Below are 24,815 nucleotides of genomic sequence, written 5' to 3'. Positions count from 1 at the left end.
TGTAATGGAAAGCCTTCATAGAAGAGTGGAGGCTGTTCTCGCAGCAAAGGGGGGGACCAACTACATATTAATGTCCATGATTTTGGAATGAGATGTTGGACGAGCAGTTGTCCACATACTTTTGGCCATGTAGTGTATGTGCTCCATCGACTGCCGTTCTCGTTTTTATTGTTGTCGTAAGAGTGTGATACTCCAGAAACATTGTCACCTTCTCCCCTTAAAATAATTGTAAATGCTTCGGCCAGTCTTGTGCTATGCTGGTTGAGGAAAGAAAGAAGTACAATTTGGCAGTTTAGTGATATATTCTGACATCTTCATCAGTCTTGATAGTTATGAAAATGTTCGAGAATAAAAGGTAAATCTTTTAAACTTTAAAATGTTTGGCTTAAATTTCAAAATTTAAATGGCCTTTAAAATTTAAAGGCTTATGACTTCATTTTGCAATTGTTTCTGAGCGTATCATTTTCCACACATTTAATGGGGTGGCCATTTTTTGCCCGTGCCCTCTTCATATCGAATACAACAGTACTCCATGATTTAATAAACGGGAATAAGTTCCCACGTAGGGCCAGTGTGAAAAAATTCTGACTCCTCCTGGGAGTAAAACCCAGTGACCTCATCGCTCACATGGTGACAGCTCACTGAGCTACTGAGTCTTCAGCATAGCCTCAGGAGTTTCTCGCCCTCACAGTGTAAGCTTTATAGTTGGAATGACAAGAACCATTTTTGTTTTCAAGAAAAAAGCACATTCAACCAAAAAACTAATTTTACGGAGGCCGAGCGAAGCGAGGACGAGACCGTTTATTCCTCTGACACGTGAAACACCCTGCAACCCATGCCTACAGAAAACTGACTTTTTGGAACGATTTGTTAGCAAGCCCCCACCCTAACTGCTAAGCCAACACCAGGCTGCTCCGATGTTGAAAGTTTTGTGTCAATCGCTCAAACGGTTGTGGAGAAAACTCATTGAAAAGTGAATAAAATGAAAAAGTGAGGGCAGAAGGGAAAAAAAAAAACAAAAGCAAAAGGTTCCATAACATTGTCGATTATGCTTGTGGACACCGATTACGACAGAGCTATTATATGAAAGATCTACACTTCTAATCTACTAATAAACAAGCAAGAGCAGATCCGGTCCCAGGCGACGTTTCACCTGCTTCCCAGCAGGCGTACTCAGGCCAACAGACCCCAAGCCTCAGCATGTGTCTGCTTTTATTCCCACGGCATCACAATTTATTTCCCAGTCACATTGTCAGTCCGAGGGGTCAATTGAGGAGTGTGTTTTATTGCTCCAACCCGAGACAAAGAAAAAAAATGCCAATTGCATCATCAATGGTCTGCTCTGCTCTTTTTATTCACTCGTGATCTGGTGTTGTATGTACGCGGTGACTAAATGTGTGTGTTCCTTCTTGTTTTGGGGGTTTGGGGGCACATACATGGCTGTCTTGGTCTTCAGGTTGGATATGATGGCATGTGTGTTGTTGGATCAGTGGGTGTTCCATTGAGTGTTGTGCAATGTGCATGTATAGGTATGGTAACTCACTCCCACCCCCTCCCCCCCCCCTCCATTTACATAAAACTCCAGATCACGAGTGAATCAAACATAATCCATAACGTAATTAATTAAATAGATCTAAAATGGAGTTGTAGCGGTTCTCAAGACAAGCGGGTCACACTGATTATTATTGATTATAAGTAAAGACAGATTTGATTTTCCTATTATAATAAGTGTTGTTATATCCTTAAGTAGAGTTGGTAGAGTTGGTAGAGTTGGTCATAAGCAAGAACCCTATTGATTTTGAGGTCAAAAGGTCAGCATAGGCCAAAAAGTCGACATCGGTCAAACTTCTAAAATCATCAATTTTCTTCCGATTAACTTTAACTTTGAAGAACATTTGCACATCAGGTCACTGAATTGAACCACCAATTATTTTTGAGGTCTACAGGTCAAAAGGTCAATATAGGTCAACAACTTAGGTGCTATTTCTAAAATCCTCAGTTTTCATCCGATCGCCTTGAAATTTGATTTGCATAACAGGTCACTGATTTCAACCACCAATTATTTATTGAGGTCAAAATGTCAAAAGGTCAACATAGGCCAATTTCCGAAAAATCCTCAATTTTCATCCGGTTGATTTTAAACTTGAAGAGGATTTATATATCAGGTCACTGAAATCAATCACCAATTATAATTGAGGTCACCATCGAACAAAAGGTTAACATATGCCAAAGGTCAAAACAGGTGGAATTTCTAACATCCTTGATTTTCATCCCATTGACTTGAAATTTTAAGAGGATTTGCAGATCAGGTCAATTAATTCAACCACCCATTTTTTTTGAAGTCAACATAGGCCAAAAGGACGACAATAGGCCGAATTTCTAAAATTGGCAATTTTCATCTGATTGACTTGAAATTTGAAGAGGATTTGCATATTTGGTCATTGAGTTCAACCACCAATTCTTTTTAAGGTCAAATTTGTTTGAGGGATTTGGCAAGTATCGTGCTATGCACAACTTCATCTTGTTTTTTTTTTTTTGAATCTTTGTTTTTTGGTATTTTGTTTGGTTGTGGATTGAATGGATCCTTATGTAACAGACAAAAATAGAATGCAAAGAGAACAGTCGTGACGCATGCAAAAGGAACAGAAGAGATATATATATATATATATATATATATATATATATATATATATATATATATATATATATATATATATATATATATATATATATCGATATAGATATAGATATAGGGAAACTCCAACAGCAGAATTGAGAGCCAACATAGAGGGAGACTTGGACAAACAATTGGTATAGGTAAGAATGGTGGGCAGGAGAGGATACATGGGGTGGACAATATGGATACACAAGTAAACTCCAGGGAGGGAAAACTGTACGTTTGGAAGGAGGGATTGGCTTGGGGTGGTGGGGGGGCAGGGGTTGGTGGTGTAACGAGGGGAAAGAAAAGATCATAGTTTTGGATTGGGGATGATCTGAGATGGTGATGAACAGTTATCTTGAAGACCTGGAGGGAAGAATGAGATTGAAGAGAATGTTGAAGTTGGTTCCACAAGCATGGGAAAAAGAGGAACGAATGAGTGTAGGTGAGCAGTGATCCTGGATTTAGGTAGTTTCACCAGAAGGGCGTTGATGGTGGACCATGTGAGCCCTGCAAAAACCTGGGGGTGGGGTGGGTGGGGGGCAAAGCACAGAAAGTGCAGAAGGTGCAAGACCAGAAAAGAGGTGGTGGAAGACAGAGAGACCACCGACCTGTCTGCGATGGCGAAGTGATAGGCCTTTTAACTCGGCTTCATCATGGGAGATTCAAATAATATTGAAGGCCTTGGTTTCCACGGCGTCAAGCTGAGCAAGATGTGAGGCAGTGGAGCCAGCCCAGATGGGTAGAGCAGTACTCCGTCAAGCTACAGATGAAAGCCTTGTTGGTAGATTGGAGTTCAGGTGTGCCGAAGGACTTTGTACGACAGAGGATCCCTCGTTGGCAGCTGGCTTTGGAGGCCAACTTTGAAATGTTGCTTGCCCAAGAAAGATCATGGCTGATCGTGAGATCCAGTAGTTTCAATGGCTGAAGTTCAAGAGGATTGTTATGAAAGTCGAGAGGAGGGTTTGCCAGATGGTCCTTTCAGAGGGAGATCATGAGAATGTGAGATTTGTCAGCATTGAAAGACGTATTCCAAGCGCTTGACCAGATTGTGGTTTTTTTTGTTTTTTTTTCAAGGTCTGAAGAGAAGGAAGAGGCTGCAGCCTGCCTGTCTGAAGGATGAGGGATGACACGGCCGAGGGTGGAGTCATTAGCAAATAAAGAGGATTTTGCAGAGTCAGGGAGAGATCATTGATGAAGATCAGGAATGGGATTGGGCCCAGAACACTGTCTTGAGACACTTCATTCTTGACAGGGAGAGGAGATGAAAGGATTCCATTGAGTGCCACACTTTGGCTACAAAGGTAGAGGAAGTTTGTAAGCCATGCGTGGAGTTGGTTTTGGATGCCATAGGCAGAGAGTTTGGAGGGTAAGGCAGGACGCCAGACTGTATCAAAAGCACAAGATATGTCCAGGGAGACAACCCTGATCCTATGTCTAACATGGAAGGCATCCATCAATTGTTGGGTGAGTAGATGCAGCATGTCTATGGTGGAGTGGCCAGGTCTGAAACCAAATTGGTCATCTGAGATGAGGTTGTTGAGAAAAAAAAGGAATGATTTCATATTGAAACGGAAGACCAAGAAGGAACCTGAAGAAGTAAAGAGCAAAGATGGAGTCATCAGGAAGAACTTGGATAGGATTCGGGGGTCAGCCGCTACTCCACAACCCTCAAACCCATGCAGGCACAGCCATGAGTCTACAGGAAAATGTCTGCAAGAATTCACTTCTCCTTGGAGACAAAGACGATGAAAGAGAGGAATGGAGAGTAAAAAAGATGAAAAAGAAGAAAAAGCAAGAATTAGAATGAATAAAGAGAATTATGAAAATAAATAATTAAATAAATATATGTGAAAGGAACAAAGAAAGATGTCGGAAAGAACCCGGACAGATAGATTTCAGCAGTCACTCCCCAGGCTCAAACGCGGCAACATGTTCAAGCTACCAGAGTATTTGCACATCGTAGAACCGATCAACTGCGATGATCGATTCGATGACCTTTTGATTGGAAGTCAGCTGATAGATCTGTAGATGATTGGCAGCAAGCTGATAGATTTGTCGTTAAGGGGATCAGTTTTTGCACCTTTTTATATAACGCAGTGATGTTGGCGGATTTCCAAGCGCATGGAGTATGACCTATCGCAAATGACACGGTGAAAAGGGCAGAGAGAGAGAGAGAGAGAGGATGTGCAAGAGCAGCAGAGCAAGTTTTTAGGACACATGAGCTGATGCCGTCCGGTCCAGGAGCAGAGTCGGAGTCGAGGGTTGAATTACAATGATTTATTTAACTATCACGTCTCAATTAATAAATTTCCTTCTGGATTTATAGTTTTGCATCCCATTGTATAAGTGTGTGTGTGTGTGTGTGTGTGTGTGTGTGTGTGTGTGTGTGTGTGTGTGTGTGTGTGTGTGCGTGCGTGCGTGCGTGCGTGCGTGCGTGTGTGCGCGCGCGCACGCTTGAATCCACAATGCTGTTTCTTGATCTATAACCGATTTACTATACATCATTTGATGTTACATGGATATTGATGGAAATGCACGGTCATGATGGGCCCGATGTTCTCCTATAATGTGGAATCCTACTTACGTACAAAGGTTCTGTTTAGATGTATAGTTAGCTTAAAAGGAGTACATTTTTATCAGCAATGCCAACGTTGGAACAATAGTAAAGCCTTGATTGTTGTCCTTCTACTCTTTAAGCAGAGAATTTGTCCAAACAAGCAATGAAGCAGATATTTTGAGGCAAGCCTTGAGCTCTGGGTGAAGTGTAAACGAACATAGCATCAATTTATGTCCACTTTTGCATGCAACCTGAACACCACATAAACAGTTTGCAAACATCGCATGAAGAATGGTGTCTTGGAGTGACAAGGATACTCGAGGGAAAGTACTTGTACCTTTCGGATCTCTGTGGTCCGATTAGCTGATAACTTGCACCACAACCATATTTCACGAGTTGTTGTCGGAGACCGATTTGTATGGAATTGCTGACAATTGCAACATGTGGAGGCAAATAAAGTTGCAAAGCATCGTGAGCTGTTTTTTCTACCTTGACCTGATTTTTTGAGCCGGAAACAGTTGTCAGTTTTTGGAAGTCACGGTGTACATATTTTGCCACCTGCACATCCCACTCGGCTCCCTAGAGATCTGCCTGCTGACACAAGGTCGCCGGACCGCCAGCGTGCGTGCTGACACATTCTGCAGACTCTTTTCCTTGACCGTGGGACATTTTGAGGGAGTGCTTGAGGAGTACCCGACCATGCGGCGAGCCTTTGAAACGGTTGCCATCGACCGGCTCAACCGTATTGGTAAGTTGCGTTCTCTCTGCCTGTTTATTTATTTATTTATTTATTTATTTTAATCTCAAACCTCTTGGCTCTTACTCTTTTGCTTTCCCCTTATTAGTTTGAATCTTCTGTTGACATAAGTGTTAAATGCTTCTCAATTTCCTGAACACTGAACATATCAGGACGTAACGGGACAAAAGGAACAGCAGAGAGAGAGGGGGAAACACCAGCAGCGGAGTCGAAAGGCACAATAGAAGGAGACGGACAAACAATGGGTACATGAAGGAATGGGGGGGGCAGGAATGGACTCATGGGGTGGACAAGATGGAAAAAGAAGGAAACTCTCAGGAAGGAAAAGCTAGAAATTTGGAAGGAGGAAGACTTGAGGTGGTGTGGGGGTTTAAGGTAGGTATAACAGATCATGGTTTTGGATTCAGGATGATCTGAATTTGGTTTGCATATTCACCTGTATTGTATTCCCCCTCTTGCTATTTATATCTTTATTCTCTCAACAACAATGTTTTTGACCATTTACATCACATCGATTCCCAGCATGTAATATGAAAGTGTGGGTTTTTTTTTTTTCTCTAAAATAATCGGAATATTCTCCTGTTTTCCATCTCACCCTCGTTCGTAGCCGTGTGAAATGAAGTTTCCCTTATTTTCACTTGTCGGCAAAGAAACGATTTCATTGCTTATTGAGAGTGATGGGCGACGCCTGGTAGTCATGTTGGAGAATTGGCCAATATAGCGTGCCGCTGGCATCAAGTGGCAATTCAACTCAGAAATATTTGCCTGTTTAGTGTTGCCATTTGAGCACATAGTTCATTATACAGGAGGCCACCATTGTCCTCAAGATTAGGCCACTGGTTACAAGGGTGGCCGTGTGGTGTGGACATTGGCCTGGCATCTCATGTAGGTTTATGAGTTCAAATCCAGTGGTAGGCAGTGTGGTTTTAACCCTTTGGATTCCAAGCATCTGAAAACAAAGCTCGTCTTCGGAGAATCTCCAAGTCATTGTTGTATTGTCAGGAAAAACAAAGCTGGTTTACAAATGACCTTTATTGGTCATTTATTGGTAATCTGTTGTATGCATCACTAGTACATAAACATTTTGTTGTTGTCTTTAACTTTGCCATCAGGGTAGCTTGGGAAGGGCACATAAATGTTACCGATGGAAAACGTCTGGCCAAAATCATCCCAATTTAAACCAAATAAAAAAAAAATAGACGTCATACACACACAAACAAATTAATATAAATAAGAGCAATGAATATAATAGATGTAGCTTAAAAGGATATAATGTTGCTGGTATCACCTTGCTGATGTCAGGTAATGAACCTGCTCACAAAAAGATCAAACGTTCCAGTGAGCGGGTGAGTCTGACAGGTGACGGAAGAATTGAAAGACCGATAACTCCTTGAAGCAATGATAATAACGATGAACGTCAAAATGACCAGGTATCAAGAGGACAAGAGTAACTTTGAGATGGCATGTTCCACCGATTTGCGAGTCACCTGATCCTGCAACAGTTTCGCAGTCCGGGCTCGAGCGAGAAACCCTCGGCTCATTCCGACCTCACTCGTCCGATGTCCCGTGACACTCGCCCATCTGATCGATCATCTCCTAAGTCGCTGTAGGCGAGTACACGGTGCAGAGAGAACTTCATTTTCTGCCACTTTCGCAAGCTTATCAGACTCAGCCACGTAAGTTGAAGATCTCTCGTAAGCGGTGCGGAAAGCGAGTGGAAATTGGTGCGACAAATACTGTTCTCCAACCGGGGTTGGCTGCAAAATTGCAAGATCTCTCGTAAGCGGTGGGGGAAGCGAGTGGAAATTGGTGCGACAAATACTGTTCTCCAACCGGGGTTGGCTGCAAAATTGCAAGATCTCTCGTAAGCGGTGGGGGAAGCGAGTGGAAATTGGTGCGACAAATACTGTTCTCCAACCGGGGTTGGCTGCAAAATTGCAAGATCTCTCGTAAGCGGTGGGGGAAGCGAGTGGAAATTGGTGCGACAAATACTGTTCTCCAACCGGGGTTGGCTGCAAAATTGCAAGATCTCTCGTAAGCGGTGGGGGAAGCGAGTGGAAATTGGTGCGACAAATACTGTTCTCCAACCGGGGTTGGCTGCAAAATTGCAAGATCTCTCGTAAGCGGTGGGGGAAGCGAGTGGAAATTGGTGCGACAAATACTGTTCTCCAACCGGGGTTGGCTGCAAAATTGCAAGATCTCTCGTAAGCGGTGGGGGAAGCGAGTGGAAATTGGTGCGACAAATACTGTTCTCCAACCGGGGTTGGCTGCAAAATTGCAAGATCTCTCGTAAGCAGTGGGGGAAGCGAGTGGAAATTGGTGCGCCAAATACTGTTCTCCAACCGGGGTTGGCTGCAAAATTGCAAGATCTCTCGTAAGCAGTGGGGGAAGCGAGTGGAAATTGGTGCGCCAAATACTGTTCTCCAACCGGGGTTGGCTGCAAAATTGCAAGATCTCTCGTAAGCGGTGGGGGAAGCGAGTGGAAATTGGTGCGACAAATACTGTTCTCCAACCGGGGTTGGCTGCAAAATTGCAAGATCTCTCGTAAGCGGTGGGGGAAGCGAGTGGAAATTGGTGCGACAAATACTGTTCTCCAACCGGGGTTGGCTGCAAAATTGCAAGATCTCTCGTAAGCGGTGGGGGAAGCGAGTGGAAATTGGTGCGACAAATACTGTTCTCCAACCGGGGTTGGCTGCAAAATTGCAAGATCTCTCGTAAGCGGTGGGGGAAGCGAGTGGAAATTGGTGCGACAAATACTGTTCTCCAACCGGGGTTGGCTGCAAAATTGCAAGATCTCTCGTAAGCGGTGGGGGAAGCGAGTGGAAATTGGTGCGCCAAATACTGTTCTCCAACCGGGGTTGGCTGCAAAATTGCAAGATCTCTCTTAAGCGGTGGGGGAAGCGAGTGGAAATTGGTGCGCCAAATACTGTTCTCCAACCGGGGTTGGCTGCAAAATTGCAAGATCTCTCGTAAGCGGTGGGGGAAGCGAGTGGAAATTGGTGCGACAAATACTATTCTCCAACCGGGGTTGGCTGCAAAATTGCAACTCGCTGTCACGTCGAAGATAGCCGGCTGCCGGGCCATTTGTTCGTGGTTTGCTGTGAGGATTCTGCGTCAGTTCTATGGGGGTACCATCAACCTGCCAGATCTGGTTACTGCGTGCAGGATGGCACCCCACAGCGGCTGCCTACATGGGAAATCAATTTTATGGAATCTTTCAAAATCCCATTGAGGAGGAAAGCTAATTTCGGTCTAAATCACTCGTGGAGTTACATTTTGCTTTAAAATTGAAACGAGCAAAGAAAGGTGTGATGACGGAGCTCGGTATGTTTGTCTCAGGTTTAATTTTTTTTTTTTTAAACAAATGAATATCCTTGTAAATTTTTCTTGCATCCATTATAATACATCAGGTGCACTTTGAATTTGAATCTCGTAATATTGCAAGATATTAAGTTAAGATGTTGAAACAGATTAATACCATCACCACTTTCAATTGGTGGTTTGTCTCTTTGGAGGTCATGAGCACAAAAATATATCCTGATAGGCACGCTTTAAAGCGGTGAATTTGAATTGCCTTTTGCCGTCCTCTTGAGGGTACGTCTACGTCGGATAAGCATGTGGAGAGAGAGAGAGAGAGAGAGAGAGAGAGAGAGAGAGAGAGAGAGAGAGAGAGAGAGAGAGAGAGAGAGAGAGAGAGAGAGAGAGAGAGAGAGAGAGAGAGAGAGAGAGAGAGAGAGAGAGAGAGAGAGAGAGAGAGAGAGAGAGAGAGAGAGAGAGAGAGAGAGAGAGAGAGAGAGAGAGAGAGAGAGAGAGAGAGAGAGAGAGAGAGAGAGAGAGAGAGAGAGAGAGAGAGAGAGAGAGAGAGAGAGAGAGAGAGAGAGAGAGAGAGAGAGAGAGAGAGAGAGAGAGAGAGAGAGAGAGAGAGAGAGAGAGAGAGAGAGAGAGAGAGAGAGAGAGAGAGAGAGAGAGAGAGAGAGAGAGAGAGAGAGAGAGAGAGAGAGAGAGAGAGAGAGAGAGAGAGAGAGAGAGAGAAAAAAAAAAAAGGAGGGTAAATTGAGAATGGGTGAATATTGGGTGAAAGGGGGAATGGAGGTCATGGAAGGGATAGTGGTAAGGGGAAGAGGGATCGATGTGGCCTATTAAGGAGGGAGGATATTTAAGGAGAGGTTAAGGGTTTCAAATTTTAGCACACAACATGCGGATGCCTCATCATGCCAATGAAAATGCCCATTTTTTTTTTACGATCCTGCTTATTAGAGACTTATTCTGTAGTCCACAAGTGCCAACTCCTAAGCAACCCTTTGTCCTCCTATCAATTCAACTTGATGTAGAAAGTGAAGCTTTTTTTTTTTAGCCATAATGCTCTGAGGCCTTTAGCCATGGCATTGCTGATTGCTGTTATCTTCCTGATAGCATTCGCAATCCTTGGTAAGCATTCATTGGCCGGAAATTTGTTTCGGTAAGCTAACATTCCTTTTATGTCTGCAGGGAAAAAGAACTCCATGCTGCTGCACAAACTTCAACATGACTCTGATATGGGACTTTACAACTCAGAGGAGCGAGAGCTCATCCAACACATCGTGCGACATGATCGAGAGATGACTCATCAGATCCCCAGTCGCTCATTGCCATCCTTAGCTGAGACAGTAAGCGCATCTAGTGGAGCACTTCCAGCATGCTCAATGGCTGAATTTGGCCGTGCGTCTGTGGCCATTGCGGTTACACATTGCTCTCCTGTCTCAACAACCAGGCCACAATCTCCCTTGTTATCATCTGCAAGCCTGTGTAGGCCTCGACTGAGCCGCCATGCCAGCCTCTTGCACCACTCGGCTCTCCTTTCTCGTCGACCTAGTCTGACCCGTAAGGCAGCTTTGGGCCCTGGATCTGCGTACACTAATCCCCTCCTATTGTCTGCTGAAACCAGCAACCAACCGGGAAGGGCTGCTTCCATTTCTGGCCCAGCCTCGACAATGCCTGGCCACTCTGAAGCCGAAACATCTTCCTCGCTGGTCTCTTCATGCACACGTCTTTTATCAGTTTCTCAGCCAACCTTGCCGCTACCACTACCACCTCCACCACCACCTCCTCGCCCAGCTCCTCCACCCCCTTCCATTGCCTCGAGCCCTTCTCTACACACCTCTAGGAGCAATGATGTCACCAAGTCTGAAAGAAGCCTGCCCAGACCACAGTCTTCAGCTCGCCGTGTGAGAGAAAAGTATGATGCGCCTCCTCGACTGCGAACATCTGCAAGTGCAGCACCACCAATCACGACCTTGCCCATCGAAGTGACGGGACAGGACTTGGCAGTCCCGCAAGCATCACAATCACCCCAACGCCGGCTTCTTCTTCCTCGCCAAACCTCGCTTCCACCACCTCCTTTCATCGCCGCCCGGTCCTCGTCTCCACGGCCACTATCTCCTTCGCAGTGTGTATTCTTTGGCAGCGACAGTGGCTTGGGTGGAAACTTCCTTAATCTCCCTTCAAATCTGTGACAGTATAACGTGCAAGCTTTGTTCCTGCAATTATTCCAGCCTGAGTATTGGCTTGCCAGTCCTGAACGCAACAAGCCAATTATTACCAGCATTTTTAAGGCACATGTTACAGGCCTTATGATGGAAACAGGGTACAGGAATAATTCTCAGATTCCCCTCTCCCCCTCATGTAGCAGTGCAATTGACTCCAAAGTTGCGGCTCTCTCCGATTCAGCTGTCGCTCAGGCCGTGACACTGACGAAGGCCCAGTCGGTACCAAAATGAACCTTAAGCTTTCTCACTGCCTTGCGTATGAGAACACGAGACCGGAGTGAAAGCAGGAACTTGGATTCCCAATGGCCACTCCTCTTTCACCGTGGCCTCTCGTCGTCTTCCCGCAGATTACTCGCTTTTACTCCTCACTTGCGTACGTGATCCCGCCGCACCGGGCAGTATGCCATATTAACGAATCGCACCCAACCCACAAATTTTGTGAAATAGACATAGTCATGGATGTTTTTATTTATTTATTTATTTTGGGGGTTTTTTTTTTTATTATTTTTATTTTTTTTGCAACATGGTCGGTCGGGCAATTAAACCCACTCGGGCTAAATCTATGGTATTACAATATTTGTACCGTATCTTGTATCTACGGCTAGTTACACCTCGTTCGACATATCTGCTAAATATCAGTAATTTACCCGAGCATTACTATCAGTGTTACAAGCCAGGTAGGAGATTTCGTGTATTCAAAGTCAATGAAAAATACAACCGAACAACCTCTGGCGTTTTGCTGTGAACAAGATTTTTGTCTGTGCTCGATTCCTTGCCGGTTGTAACCAAAACAGTCATAACTCTGTGTCAAACGTTCCGCTTCGTCTTGCCCGGGTGGGTCCAATCGGTTATTGGCGGAGCGAGACACGCTGCTTCATGTGTCTTCTGCTTGAAATGAGGTGAGGGTCTTTCTTATGGCGTTGGATTTTGGATGCAAATTCATTTCACTTTTCAAAAAGGGCAGCAATGGCGACGCGCCGTCAAGTTGGCCGCAGAAGGTCCAAATATTGATGAATGTGGGGGTATCAGTGAGTTCCCAATTGTGTATTTGTAAGGTTTGAAGCTTCGATTTTGCTACACTTTTACTCAAGAAAATCTGTAAGTGTTTTAAAGTAACATGCTGAGTATACCTAAAGTGTGACGCATGCTGTGATTCATTTCTTCGAAACACACGTAAGATTTGTTGTTGTACACCTTGACTGCTTGATTTGTTGTTAAGACTGCGGGTCTTAGCAGTTCGTCCTCTTTCGCATGCAGCACATGGTTGTGGGTAGGATCACTTACTGGGGGGGGGGGGGCACTGCTGATGTAGTGGCCCCTGTATGTCAGAGCATGAATTTTTAATTTGGTCAGGGGGGCCCGGTGATTGCTCACGTACTCTTTGTGACAAACATCCATCAACGGATGCTGGCAGATGGTACTCCAAGATTAACGTCCATCAGAGGGATGGCACACATATTGGCACCCCGTGCTGCTTGCGAAACGCCAGGACAGTTTATAGCCGGATTGGGATTCGAACCCAGGCAGCGTGGCCGTTGAACATTGGGGAGGGTCCTCGTGATGCAAGTGATCTACCTTACTCTTCAGGCACAGGTAACTTTACGAGCCGACCACCCCGAAGGCCTATGTCCTTCTTCATCAAAAAAAAAAGGATAATCTTTGACGTTTTTGTGTGAGTACAAGCATTAGAGACAGTCGAAACAAGTTCAATCAATGCAGGACCAGACAGTTTGGAGGTGAACACACTCAACACCAAGCGAATTGACCTGACAATCCCAGGAATGTACAAACTACCACCATTGTAATACAATAATTGTACGAGAGGCGTTCGAAAGGTTTTATGAATGAGGTACAAGTGTCCAAGAAATTGGCAAAGTTTTTCTTCTTTTTTAAACTATTAGTATAGATTATGAGTTCGGAGAAAACTACTTACCGATTATATGTTGGAACTGATAAGAAACCTGGAACTTCTTGCGATCTTGTTCTGAAAACTTTTTTGAACGCCCCTCGTAAGTCACGCTTCTCATTTCGCACTTCGTAAAGTAAAATCACCAGAACCACAGGGCAAAGTGAAATTTAAGGTTCACATTAAGTAAAGTTCCTTTCCTGCTCTTTCACCGCTTTGCTAGCCATGCTTCTGCCCTGCGTTACAATAATAGTTTACATTGAGGGTGTTATCCGAGTCACTGAAGGAGCTGTGTTCTGATGTTAGAAACCGACGACAACATGGAAACTTGAACCAGTTTTCTACAAAAGTTGTTTACCGAAGTTGGAGACTTTGTTGAAAGCTTAACTTGACTCGAATTTAAGACTTTGAAAATGTCAAGCACGGTTGACAACTAAAGTGGTGAAGAGTCTCCCCCCCCCAACCGACACAGCCATGAAGGCCATGCTCACAAAATCCTTTCCCACTCTGTGATGCCTAATGACCTGTCTGTTCGAATATAACATGGAAAAAAAAAACCAAATGAAACAGGTTCCAACCCATTGCTTCTCCAATAAGCTACAGCTTTTTATTGGCTGAGTGATGTCACGTAGCTATATGAAATATTTTCCGGTCAGCAATCACTTTTCAGAGCATGTTGCTCGTTCCTAATCGCAAACCTTTCTTTCAAAGATCTTCAGCTTGGCTCATCTCATGAAATTCCTTACAAAAGAGCACTCGTTGCGTCAATTAGGACACGACCTTTGTTGCTGTCGGGAGGCATCATCAGGTACCCTCACTGTACTTGCCTGACGGTCTCTGCTCCAATGATGTCACGGTGAACCCGGTCGAAAGAAGGAATTTTATTGATGATTTCTGAGTCATGGGTGTGAAATACAAGGCCAGCAATGTGTCTCAGCGTCAATTTTAATTACTACTGCCTGAGAAATCTTATCCCAAATCATTTGTACTGGAGTCTGCTGATGTGACTGTCAATTTCATGCCTGTTGCTTCAGCAATTGCTGTTTTTTTGGTGTGCACACGAACACGCGTGTGAGGGCAGGTACCTTGTGCTGCATCGTCCAGTTAATCTGAAAGTACAACGATGATCATCCTTGTCACTCAAATCACGAATGTACATTCTCTCCCACGAATCATCATCATCATCATCATCATCATCATCATCATCATCATCATCATCATCATTCCCATCAGTCTGTTTGCAGGATGAAGGTCTTCCTCAACTCATGTTGGGGGTGTTGACATACTTGCTGCACTTGCCAAGTGCGGGTTGAGAACAGTTTGGGCAGAAATTAATAATTTGTTCAGGCCGTGAATTAGAGGTGGAAGAAAAGGATGAGGATAAGGAGGATTTCATTACCTGAATTTGTTAATTTTCCGAGCCCATCCCGCTCTCCCCTCTCTCCTTCATTTGAAGAACGGGCGAACGAGCTGACGGACTAGCTAAATTAGAAGTCCAGTACCCGCTGCCGAAGGAACACCCGTGGGATTTGAACCCACACCCTTCAAGTGAAAGACCAAGTTTTTGAACACTCAAACCCATTGCCATTCGTGTCAGTTTTTAGCTCCTCGTGGAGGATCTCTAAGTCCTACTCACGTTGTTGTTCTTGTGGACTTTTTTGTTTCACGGCCTACAGTTTTCATCGAAACTTCCTGAAAATTGGTGTATATATGTAAAAATACCCTGCGCAGACAGTAACCATCTCCGATTTTGAAAATTCCTCCAAGAAAAAAAAGTTATGACGTCAAAATATCTCCGCTCATGGAAATCGGCCAAAAAATTATCTCCGAAACTAGGCAAGCTTTTTGAATTCTGTTTGCAGGAATCGAACAGGGCATTAGCAGAGATGAATTCTATCAGTGTTACATATGATACATTCTATCAGTTTCACATTTTCACACACATATGATACATCACTATGACGTCATATCAATTTTTATGACGTCATTCCTATTTTTTGACATTTTTTGTTTCACAACCCAGAGTTTTCATCGGATCTTCGTGAAACTTGCCACGTATATGCAGAAAGCCCACGCGCAGGCAGTAACCATCTCCGATTTTGGAAATTCTTCCGAGAAAAAAAAGTTGACGTCATAATATCGCCGCGAATGGAAATCGCCTATACCATTATCTCCGAAACTAGGCAAGCTGTTTGAATTTAGTTTGCGGGAATCAAGCCGGGCATTAGCACAGATAATTTATCGCAAACCTGATACATCACAATGACGTCATATTCGTTTTTATGACGTCATTAAGAGGACGAGGATCTTAGCTCATTTGAGCTTGTTTTTGTTGTTTTCTTAAACAACCAGATACTTTAGAATCCTTAAACAAAGAATAAAAAGATGGGATTCGAACTCACAACACTCACCAGTCAAAAGAGCTTTACATCCACTTCATCAACCTGCTAAGTATTTAAATTAAATAATTCAAACAATCAAGTACAGTGTTTAATAATCCTCAAAATGAAGGGTGAAAAGGACGGGATTCGAACCTGCAACCCTCAATTTAACCACACACTCATTACCCCACTATAAAGCCAGAAAACTCATCCTCAAACCGACATTTTCCAAATGAAAGGGAAAAGAAGGAACTTAAAACTCGAACCTTGAGCTCATCCTCCTTTTGCACGGTGATGTGATGGGATGAACATCCCTGATTGTACCCATTGTGGAATTCGAACATACAGGGGGAAACCTTCACCTGCAGTGTGCTCAGGTTTGTTGTCATTGAGCTCATCACTCCCAGGAAAACTCGGACGGTTGATCACGTCAATGCAGATGCTTTCGAGCTCAAAGTGAAGTTCGGTATTACATCGCTTATTGTCTCTGCAATTTATCCTTTATCTCTTGTCGTCCTTGCAATCTTCGATGACTAAAAGGGGAGGCATTCATCTGTCCCCATGTGTTCCTGTCTTGGCCTTTTGCCCTATGTTGACATCCAATGATTTGTGGTTGAGTTCAGGAACCTGATGTGCAAATCCTCTTCAAATTTCAAGTCAATGGGATGAAAAATAACTATTTTAGAAATTCGCCCTTTGTTGACCTTTCTTCTTCTTCTTTTGGCTGCTCCCGTTAGGGGTCGCCGTAGCGGATCATCCGTCTCCATTTTGCTTTGTCCTCTACATCTTCCATTGTCACACCAACCACGCACACGTCTGCCCTCACCACATCCATAAACCTCCTCTTTGGCCTTCCTCTTCTCCTCCTACCTGGCGGCTCCATCCTCAGCATCCTTCTCCCGATATACCCCGTATTCCTCCTGTGCACATGTCCAAACCATCTCAATCTCTCCTCTCTCACTTTGTCTCCAAACCGTCCTACCTGCGCTGTCCCTCTAATATACTCATTTCTAATCCTGTCCATCCTCGTCACTCCCAACAAGAATCGTAGCATCTTTAACTCTGCCACCTCCAGCTCCGCTTCCTGTCTTTTTGTTAGTGCCACCGCCTCCAAACCATACAACATAGCTGGTCTCACTACCGTCTTATATACTTTCCCCTTAACTCTTGCAGATACCCTTCTATCACAAATCACTCCTGCAACTCTTCTCCACCCACTCCATCCTGCCTGCACTCTCTTTTTCACTTCTCTCCCACACTCTCCGTTACTTTGGATAGTTGATCCCAAGTATTTTATTCCCATCCACCTTCCCCACCTCAACTCCTTGCAACCGCACCATACCACCACCCTCCCTCTCATTTACGCACATGTACTCCATCTTACTCCTACTGACTATCATTTCCCTTCTCTCCAGTGCGTACCTCCACCTCTCGAGGCTCGATTCAGCCTGCTCCCTACTCTCCCTACAGATCATGATGTCATCCGCGAACATCATACTCCATGGAGACTCCAGTCTGATCTCGTCCGTCAACCTGTCCATCACCATTGCAAACAGGAAAGGGCTCAGAGTCGATCCTTGGTGCAATCCCACTTTTACCTTAAACCGGTCCGTCATTCCTACCGCACACCTCACCGCTGTCACACTGTCCTCATACATATCCTGAACTATCCTCACATACTTCTCCACCACTCCCGACTTCCTCATACAATACCACAACTCCTCTCTTGGCACCCTATCATAAGCTTTCTCTAAATCCACAAACACACAATGTAACTCCTTCTGGCCTTCCCTATACTTCTCCATCAACATTCTCAAAGCAAACATCGCATCAGTGGTGCTCTTTCCTGGCATAAACCCAAATTGCTGCTCACAAATCGTCACCTCTCCTCTCAACCGAGCTTCCACTACTCTTTCCCACAACTTCATGGTGTGGCTTAACAACTTTATCCCTCTGTAATTACCACAGCTCTGCACATCACCCTTATTCTTGAAAATCGGAACCAGTACACTTCATCTCCACTCCTCCGGCATCCTCTCACTTTCCAAGATTTTGTTGTTCACCTTTAGACCTCAAAATAATTGGTGGTTGAATTCTGTGACCTGATATGCAAAAATCCTGTTCAAATTTCAAGTCAATCGGATGAAAGTTGAGGATTTTCGAAATTACACCGAAGTTGACCTTTTGACTATGTTGACCTTTGGACTATGTTGACCTTTGGACTATGTTGACCTTTTGGTCTATGTTGACCCCAAAAATAATTGGTGGTTGAATTTAGTGACCTGAAATATCTTCAAATTTCAAGTCAATGGGAGAAATATTGACAGTCTAAGAAATTTGGCCTACGTTGACCTTTTGGCCTATGTTGACTTTTTGGCCTATGTTGACCTTTTGGCCTATGTTGATCTCAAAAGTAATTGGTGGTTGAATTCAGTGACCTGAAATATAAATCCTCTTCAAGTTTCAAGTGAACCGGATAAAAATTGAGGATTTTCTTTAATTTCACCTAAGTTGACCTTTGGCCTTTGTTGCCCTTTGGCCTATGTTGACCTTTTGGTCTTTGTTGACCTCAAAAATAATTGGTGGTTGAATTTAGTGACCTGAAATATAAATCTTCAAATTTCAAGTCAATGGGAGAAATATTGACAGTCTAAGAAATTTGGCCAACGTTGACCTTTTGGCCTACATTGACCTTTTGGCCTGTGTTGACCTCAAAATAATTAGTGTTTGAATTCAGTGACCTGATATGCAAAAATCCTGTTCAAATTTCAAGTAAATAGATTGAAAATTGAGGATTTTATAAATTCGACAAAGTTGTTGACCTTTTGAACTCAAAAGCAATGGGCTTCTTGCTTATGACGAACTCCACCAGGTGATGAAGTTTCGTGAAGATCGGTTTAAAATTGTGACCTGCAGGTGGTTGATGAACACAGACAAACAAACAAACAAACAGTCAGAATAACAAGTCGACCGACCAATATACTTAAAAAATCTTCAATTTTCACAAGTAATGAAACGGACCGTCTTGCCCGCTCCAACGAGAACGATGAGAGGAGAGAATAACGAGATGACCTGCTTGTCCTGGTCCTCACTGACAAAACTCCGCACACTGAGGACTCTCATCTTCTGGATCCTTGACATGATGTTACCTTGAGTGGTCAACTTCATGCACAGACAAACGGATCGCCAAATTCGACACCTTGAGTCGTTGATCGTTTGTTACCCTCTCCGAATTGGTGGGTATTGCATTTGGGTCCGTTTGTTTGTCTGTTTGTTACTTGGTGAATTTTTTTTTTTTTGCCAATTATGTTGGTCTACAGCGTTTGTTTGTCTGTCTGTCTGTCTGTCTGTCTGGTTGTCTGTTTGTCACACGATTTTTGGCCAATTTTCAAGCAATCTTTTTGAATTTTTTTGTGTGTACAGGTGACCTGCCACGGACGTCAACGCTAAATTTTGATGAACATCCGAATCCAGATCCAGATCGGAGAATTTTTTTGTGATTCTTCAGCATTGAGAGATAGCGCCAAAACCGATATATAGCACAATATCTCAAAAGGTTCTGGATGGATTTGCACAAAACTTGATGGACAGATTGGAAGTGCTACAAGGAAGAATTGATTTATTTTGGTGAAGATCCGAATTAAATCTAGATCTGGATACGAGAATTATTTAATTTTTCTCTGATTCTTCACCATTGAGAGATATGGCGAAAAACGATATTGCATTATATCTCAAATAGTTGAAGATGGATTCGGATAATGCTTGGTCGACAGGTTGTGTGTGTGTGACAAGGACTAAATGATTCGATTTTGGTGAAGATCTGAATCCTGATTCGAGAATTTTTCAGGTGAATCTGGCGCCAAAAACTATGTATGGCATGTCGTGGACGACTTGTGACAAAACGAGGTGGAAGAGTTGGCTCGGTGACAACAAGATGATTCCATTTTGGTTAAAGTCCGGAATCAGATCCGACCTATCAGTGGCATACAAGATGTGAACTGTTCAGCCTGGCGGAGGAGGTATGTTCTCTACCGAGTGCCGTTCCGTTTCACCAAATCGTCACTTTGAGTGATTTTTCATGTCTGTTTGTTTGTCCGCACAGAACTTTCGTGTTTTCCTCTGCAACCACTTGTTGGATTGAGAGGAATTTTTCACCATTGGTCTGACTTCTCACGTAGAATGTTTTCATGATAATGATGATGTCACGCGGTGTGGCAGCCATATTGGAAAAACTTTTGACCTCTGCATTGCTGAAACTGCACCAAGGAAAAAAATTGAAACACTCCTCATGGGGAATGTGATTTTTTTTAATGACATCACAGTTGCCTTCGTTTTGACGTCATAATTGCCTTTGTAGAATGCCACGTGATCAATATGAAAGTTTTTAAGGGCCATCTCTGGATAAAATTGTCCACAGAAAAAGAAAATTGGTGTCATCGGTCACGTGATGCAGCAGCCATTTTTATTTATTTTTAATTTTTTTTTTCAAACCTTCAAAAATCTTCTTGTCTGAAGTCGCCGAACAGATCGAAGCAAAACTTTACACGTATGATGACCGCCTGTCCATGAACAAACGGTTCATGCATACAGTATGTCATCGGTCACATGGTTTGGCAGCCATATTGGATTTAGCCTAAAACTTACAAAATTACATCACTCAAAAGAAGTCCTGGCGAGGGTCTGCAATCTCTGATTGCTCTTTTTCTTGTTTTGATGCTTATTGCTTAACGATACACCATTTATACATGTTGGAGACCGCATTCCATATTATATCACCTGCTGTATTTTATTGTGCTGCACGTAATACGTGTATATCTTGGAAGAGAAACTAAACACACGAAACACTAAAACACAGCTGATTTACAGTCTATATATGGGTTCCAGGTATGATTTACCGACTGCACCTGCGCAGCAGTTATCGTGATAAATAATTTGCATTATCATTATCGCGATGACAACTAAACTGGAAAGCACAATACTTGTCCATCGCGGATTGTCGTGCGTTTTAGTGCGACACTGAAGGAGCACACAAAATGATATATAGTAATACTTCTCGGCGGAATAGAAAAATATATTCGGGTTATGGTTACCACGGCAACAGCAACATCTATGACGTGTTATAAAAGATATCTTTTTCACGTTTCACTTAATTTTACATCCTTTTCGCGATTCACAGATAGTAGGCCTACGACGTGCTGCCTTTTGTTGATGAAACGCGTCGGTGAAGCGAAGGGTGGGCACGCCGAGCACATGCGTGGGAATCATCCCAGGATTGGGGGGAGAACATGAAAAAAAAATTTCTCATCACAAACAGGATTCCTTTCCCCTGTGATGAGGGCACCTCCTCATCCCGGAAAACTGGTCAATTTCCACCATGAAAAGGGTACCCATTCTATTAAATAAATAACAAATCGTTCACCTTCCTTTAAACTTTAAAGAATGCCTTTTCCACTCTCACCACTTTGAAAATCCTGTATTTTTATTTGCTTTTTTAATTTTACTTTCTCCCCCCCCCCCCCCCTTTCCAATCCTGTCCTCTTTTCTTGTTCGTTCCTTGCATTCCTTATTGCGTCCACCTGTACCTCCACCGCCCTTAGTCTTCCATGAACCTCAATTTTTTTTAAAAAAATGAGATCCAATCCTGCAGCAACTTTCACATCATCTTGGTTTTTTTTCCTGTGCCAGTCCAGCCTTGTTCTTTTTAAATTGTTTTTTTATTGTCATCAAGATTCTTTCTGGTCTCTAACCGCCGCGACTGCCTCATGAGGGTCTATGAACGGACATTGTGATAATGGATAGAAATGACTTGATATACTCAAGAATAATTGCAACAAAGTTTAATTGGCATCGACAGGCAGGGTATGCACCTTTCACAGGTGTGATGACAGCAAATTATCACCAAAAACCTCAAGGTAAGCAGGAAGCTGGGACCATCGGGGGTTTGCATTTCAAAGGAAATTGTGCCACAAACTTGTGTTAATTAATGAATTAGGTGAACAAGATGAATGTTTTTTTGTTTGTTTGTTTGTTTTTCATTGTTATTGAAAAGATGAAAGCTCTTTGATCTCCTCTCCTGTGAGATTGGTAAAAAAAAAATATATATATATATATATATTTACATATTTACATATTTACATATTTACACAAATAAACAAATAAACAAATTGATTAATACAAAACATCAACTTGAGCTGTTCGATTTATCTATAAAATAAAACAGGATTAAAATCCTGGGTGGCTATTTATAAATCCAGAGGTATGGGGGGGGGATAGTGTGGGGCAATGTAAGACACAACCCACAACCAACATGTGGGGGTTGGGGGGGAGTAGAGTGGGGGCAATGTGAGACAAAGCCCACAATCAACGTCGATGGGGAGAACAGAGGTGGGGGGGGGGAATGTGACAAAATCCACAATCAACATGGGGGGGGGTGGAGGGGGGTACAAGGGTCAGAAAATAAGCAGAGATAGAGAAAGAGACACACAGACTGTGCCATACCACGTTTCCATTGTGTCCTCACCATGGTTACTGACATTTGGCCCCTTAGCAGACAATTTATTCGTTAACATGGTTTCATCTCTCACCATCAATTACATCTCCCCCTTTCGTGGAAGGCCACTCAAATCCATAACCGATGAACAAAATGACGCAATTAACATGAATTAGGAGAACAAATTGATTACAAATGCCTGTCGTGATGCTTGGGTCCGTTTTATTTCATTTTTGTGACATTTTTGTAAAAACAAGTGACATTCGTTATCCTTGATGTTATCCATTCATGAATGTTTCTTTGTGGAAAATGAATGAACATTTAATGGGAGATTTGGCAACTGAATTACTAATCGCACTTCACACACAAACAGGTACAATTTGGGTTAACCCCCTCCCCCCCCCACCTCCCACACTCCAACCCTCACCCCCTGGAAAATCAGCATACATGAAGCACAAGAGAGGATGAGGATAACAGCAGTCGAATGTAATTAAAATGAATCACTCTTGAGAGTCAAAAAGGGGAAGGACAAGTGGTGGTCAAAGGTGGTTGAAGGGGTGGGGGAGAGACAGCTCAGGAAGCTTTTGCCAGCCTTGTTTAGGACCAGAAAGTGTTTATAAATGAGTTTGCTCTGTTATCATTACAAGGTCTTGTCCTAAGGGTCAGCTCATTGACCTCTGGGACGATCTATGATGAAGAACATGATGTCCCACCAGGATGGTCAAGAAACATTTATTGGCAAAAGGTATGTAATAAATCCAAGTAAGTTGACTCGAGTCCCAAGAAACAGATTCTGGTGATTTCTGAGCCAAGGATAATGGATGTTGGCATCACCTTTGGCCCATTTGGGAAGGAACTTGCAACATCGACTTCACCTTCCTTCAAGCCCTCGGTTTACGGACCAATGGTCGAGACGGTACCTGCTCGCTCTAAATACAGGTACCGACATTGTCCTGCCTCTCCCAATGAATCTGTTGGCTCCTTAAGCAATTTCCCTTGTTTTGTTCATTTGCACATTGCTATGGAATAGCAAGGGGGTAATGACCAATTGTCAGAGCAAACCAAAGAATGCTCCAAGAGATCCTAGCTCCTCCATGAGCCTCGACTTTGAATATTTTTTAAAAAGGAAAACTTTACTGAAGATACAAGGGGCTTAAACTCGTTAAAACCTGTCTACATTCCACGGTTGCTTCATCTTCACTTTTGTTCCCAATTTTGGCCAACACAGGTATCCAGGATGGGTGGGGGGGGGGGGCTTGTAATGAGGTCAGGGTTGGAGATGGAAGGACCATGCAGCAAAAGAATAAAGCCAGCCGAGGATTCAGCACACAACCATATTGACTGCCATCATAATGCATGCTGTGGACATAATGCATTGATGTTGCTTTGGCTGTTCCCATGGAACTTTTTAATGGTGTGAACAATCTTTGGTACCTCATGGGTGATGAAGGTGGTGGTCAAGTTTCTTTAGAATTGTGTGTGTAGTTTCTGAGAAGAAAGCAAATACCCCTTTTGGGGGGGGGCATCCTCCCCTCCCCCACCCCATAGACCCCCCTTTGACCTCGATTTTTTTTTTAATGGCGTGAACAAACTTTGGTACATGTACGGTGATGAACGTTTTGGTGAAGTTTCATCAAAATCATATGTGTAGTTTCAGAGAAGTTGCTGCAAGTATTTGTGGACGGACGGACGACGTGCCATCCCGCAAGTTCGCCGAAACTACGTTCCAGGTGAGCTTGAAATGTCAGAATATTTGATTGCATCCCAACTACTGCCTTCACTCCTCTGTCTAATACAACCAATTCCTTCACAACTATACTACCCGACTACACTTCCTCCTATCTCACAACCTTTTCGTCCTCTCTTTGCGGTGGGGTTGGGGGAGGGGTGTTTCTATTCCCATGAACTTCTCAGTTTCCCTTCTGTCACCCCATCTTCCCTTTTGCTTACATAATAATAGTGCCAACTTCGTTTTACTTGTGTGTCACTAGTATATTCTCTCTTTGTCAAATCAGAAAATTAAGTCCAAAAATTCCAAGGCTGTTGTTGATTGAATCTTCAAGACGACTCGCACGACTACAGCACACTGACCCTTTGGGGGAATGGTCTGCACATCTGGCCATTCAGCACCAGATCCAAAAAAGAGTGGAAACAAAATATCCAGGAAATTGATTACTTCTGCAAAAAAATTCTCACAATTTTGACGTTTCATGGATTTCAACAACAAACTTGCGCAGAAACCTCATGTTCTTCTTCGTTTGTATGCGGCACTAGGCTGCGGGGTAGCATCATTGGCTGAGGGTGCTGCTGTGCCGCTGATGCGGACAGGAAATTGGAATTTGTTCCGGGGTACCAGTCTCCGACTCTTCACGAAGGACGCCGTGGGATCTTTAACGTCCACCAACTAATGTTCAGCAGATGGGACGTCCGTTTGAAGTCCGTCCAATGGAGGGTGCACACATTGATGAATCACCCGGCCGCCCTGTGTACAGAGGGATGACGGTTTATAGCTGCTTCGAACCCAGGCTAGAACCCAG

General features: G+C 43.5%; 1 protein-coding gene across 1 annotated transcript in view; it reads left to right on the top strand.

Annotated features, from left to right (window-relative positions):
* LOC147021064 (potassium/sodium hyperpolarization-activated cyclic nucleotide-gated channel 3-like) overlaps positions 1-12,618 on the top strand; it is a 96,757-nt gene extending 84,139 nt beyond the window's left edge. Inside the window, exons 7-8 of the mRNA XM_085890792.1 lie at positions 5,803-5,967; positions 10,465-12,618. Coding sequence (XP_085746918.1) covers positions 5,803-5,967; positions 10,465-11,468 — 1,169 coding nt within the window. The 3' untranslated portion in view covers positions 11,469-12,618. The remainder of the gene's footprint in view (positions 1-5,802; positions 5,968-10,464) is intronic.
* Positions 12,619-24,815: the final 12,197 nt, after the last annotated feature.

Source organism: Eptatretus burgeri, chromosome 8, assembly GCF_056783735.1.
Source record: "Eptatretus burgeri isolate ZD-2024b chromosome 8, Ebu_testis_v1, whole genome shotgun sequence".
NCBI lineage: Eukaryota > Metazoa > Chordata > Myxini > Myxiniformes > Myxinidae > Eptatretus > Eptatretus burgeri.
The sequence above is the reverse complement of the archived record's forward strand: the minus strand, read 5'-3'. Positions and strand labels throughout refer to the sequence as shown.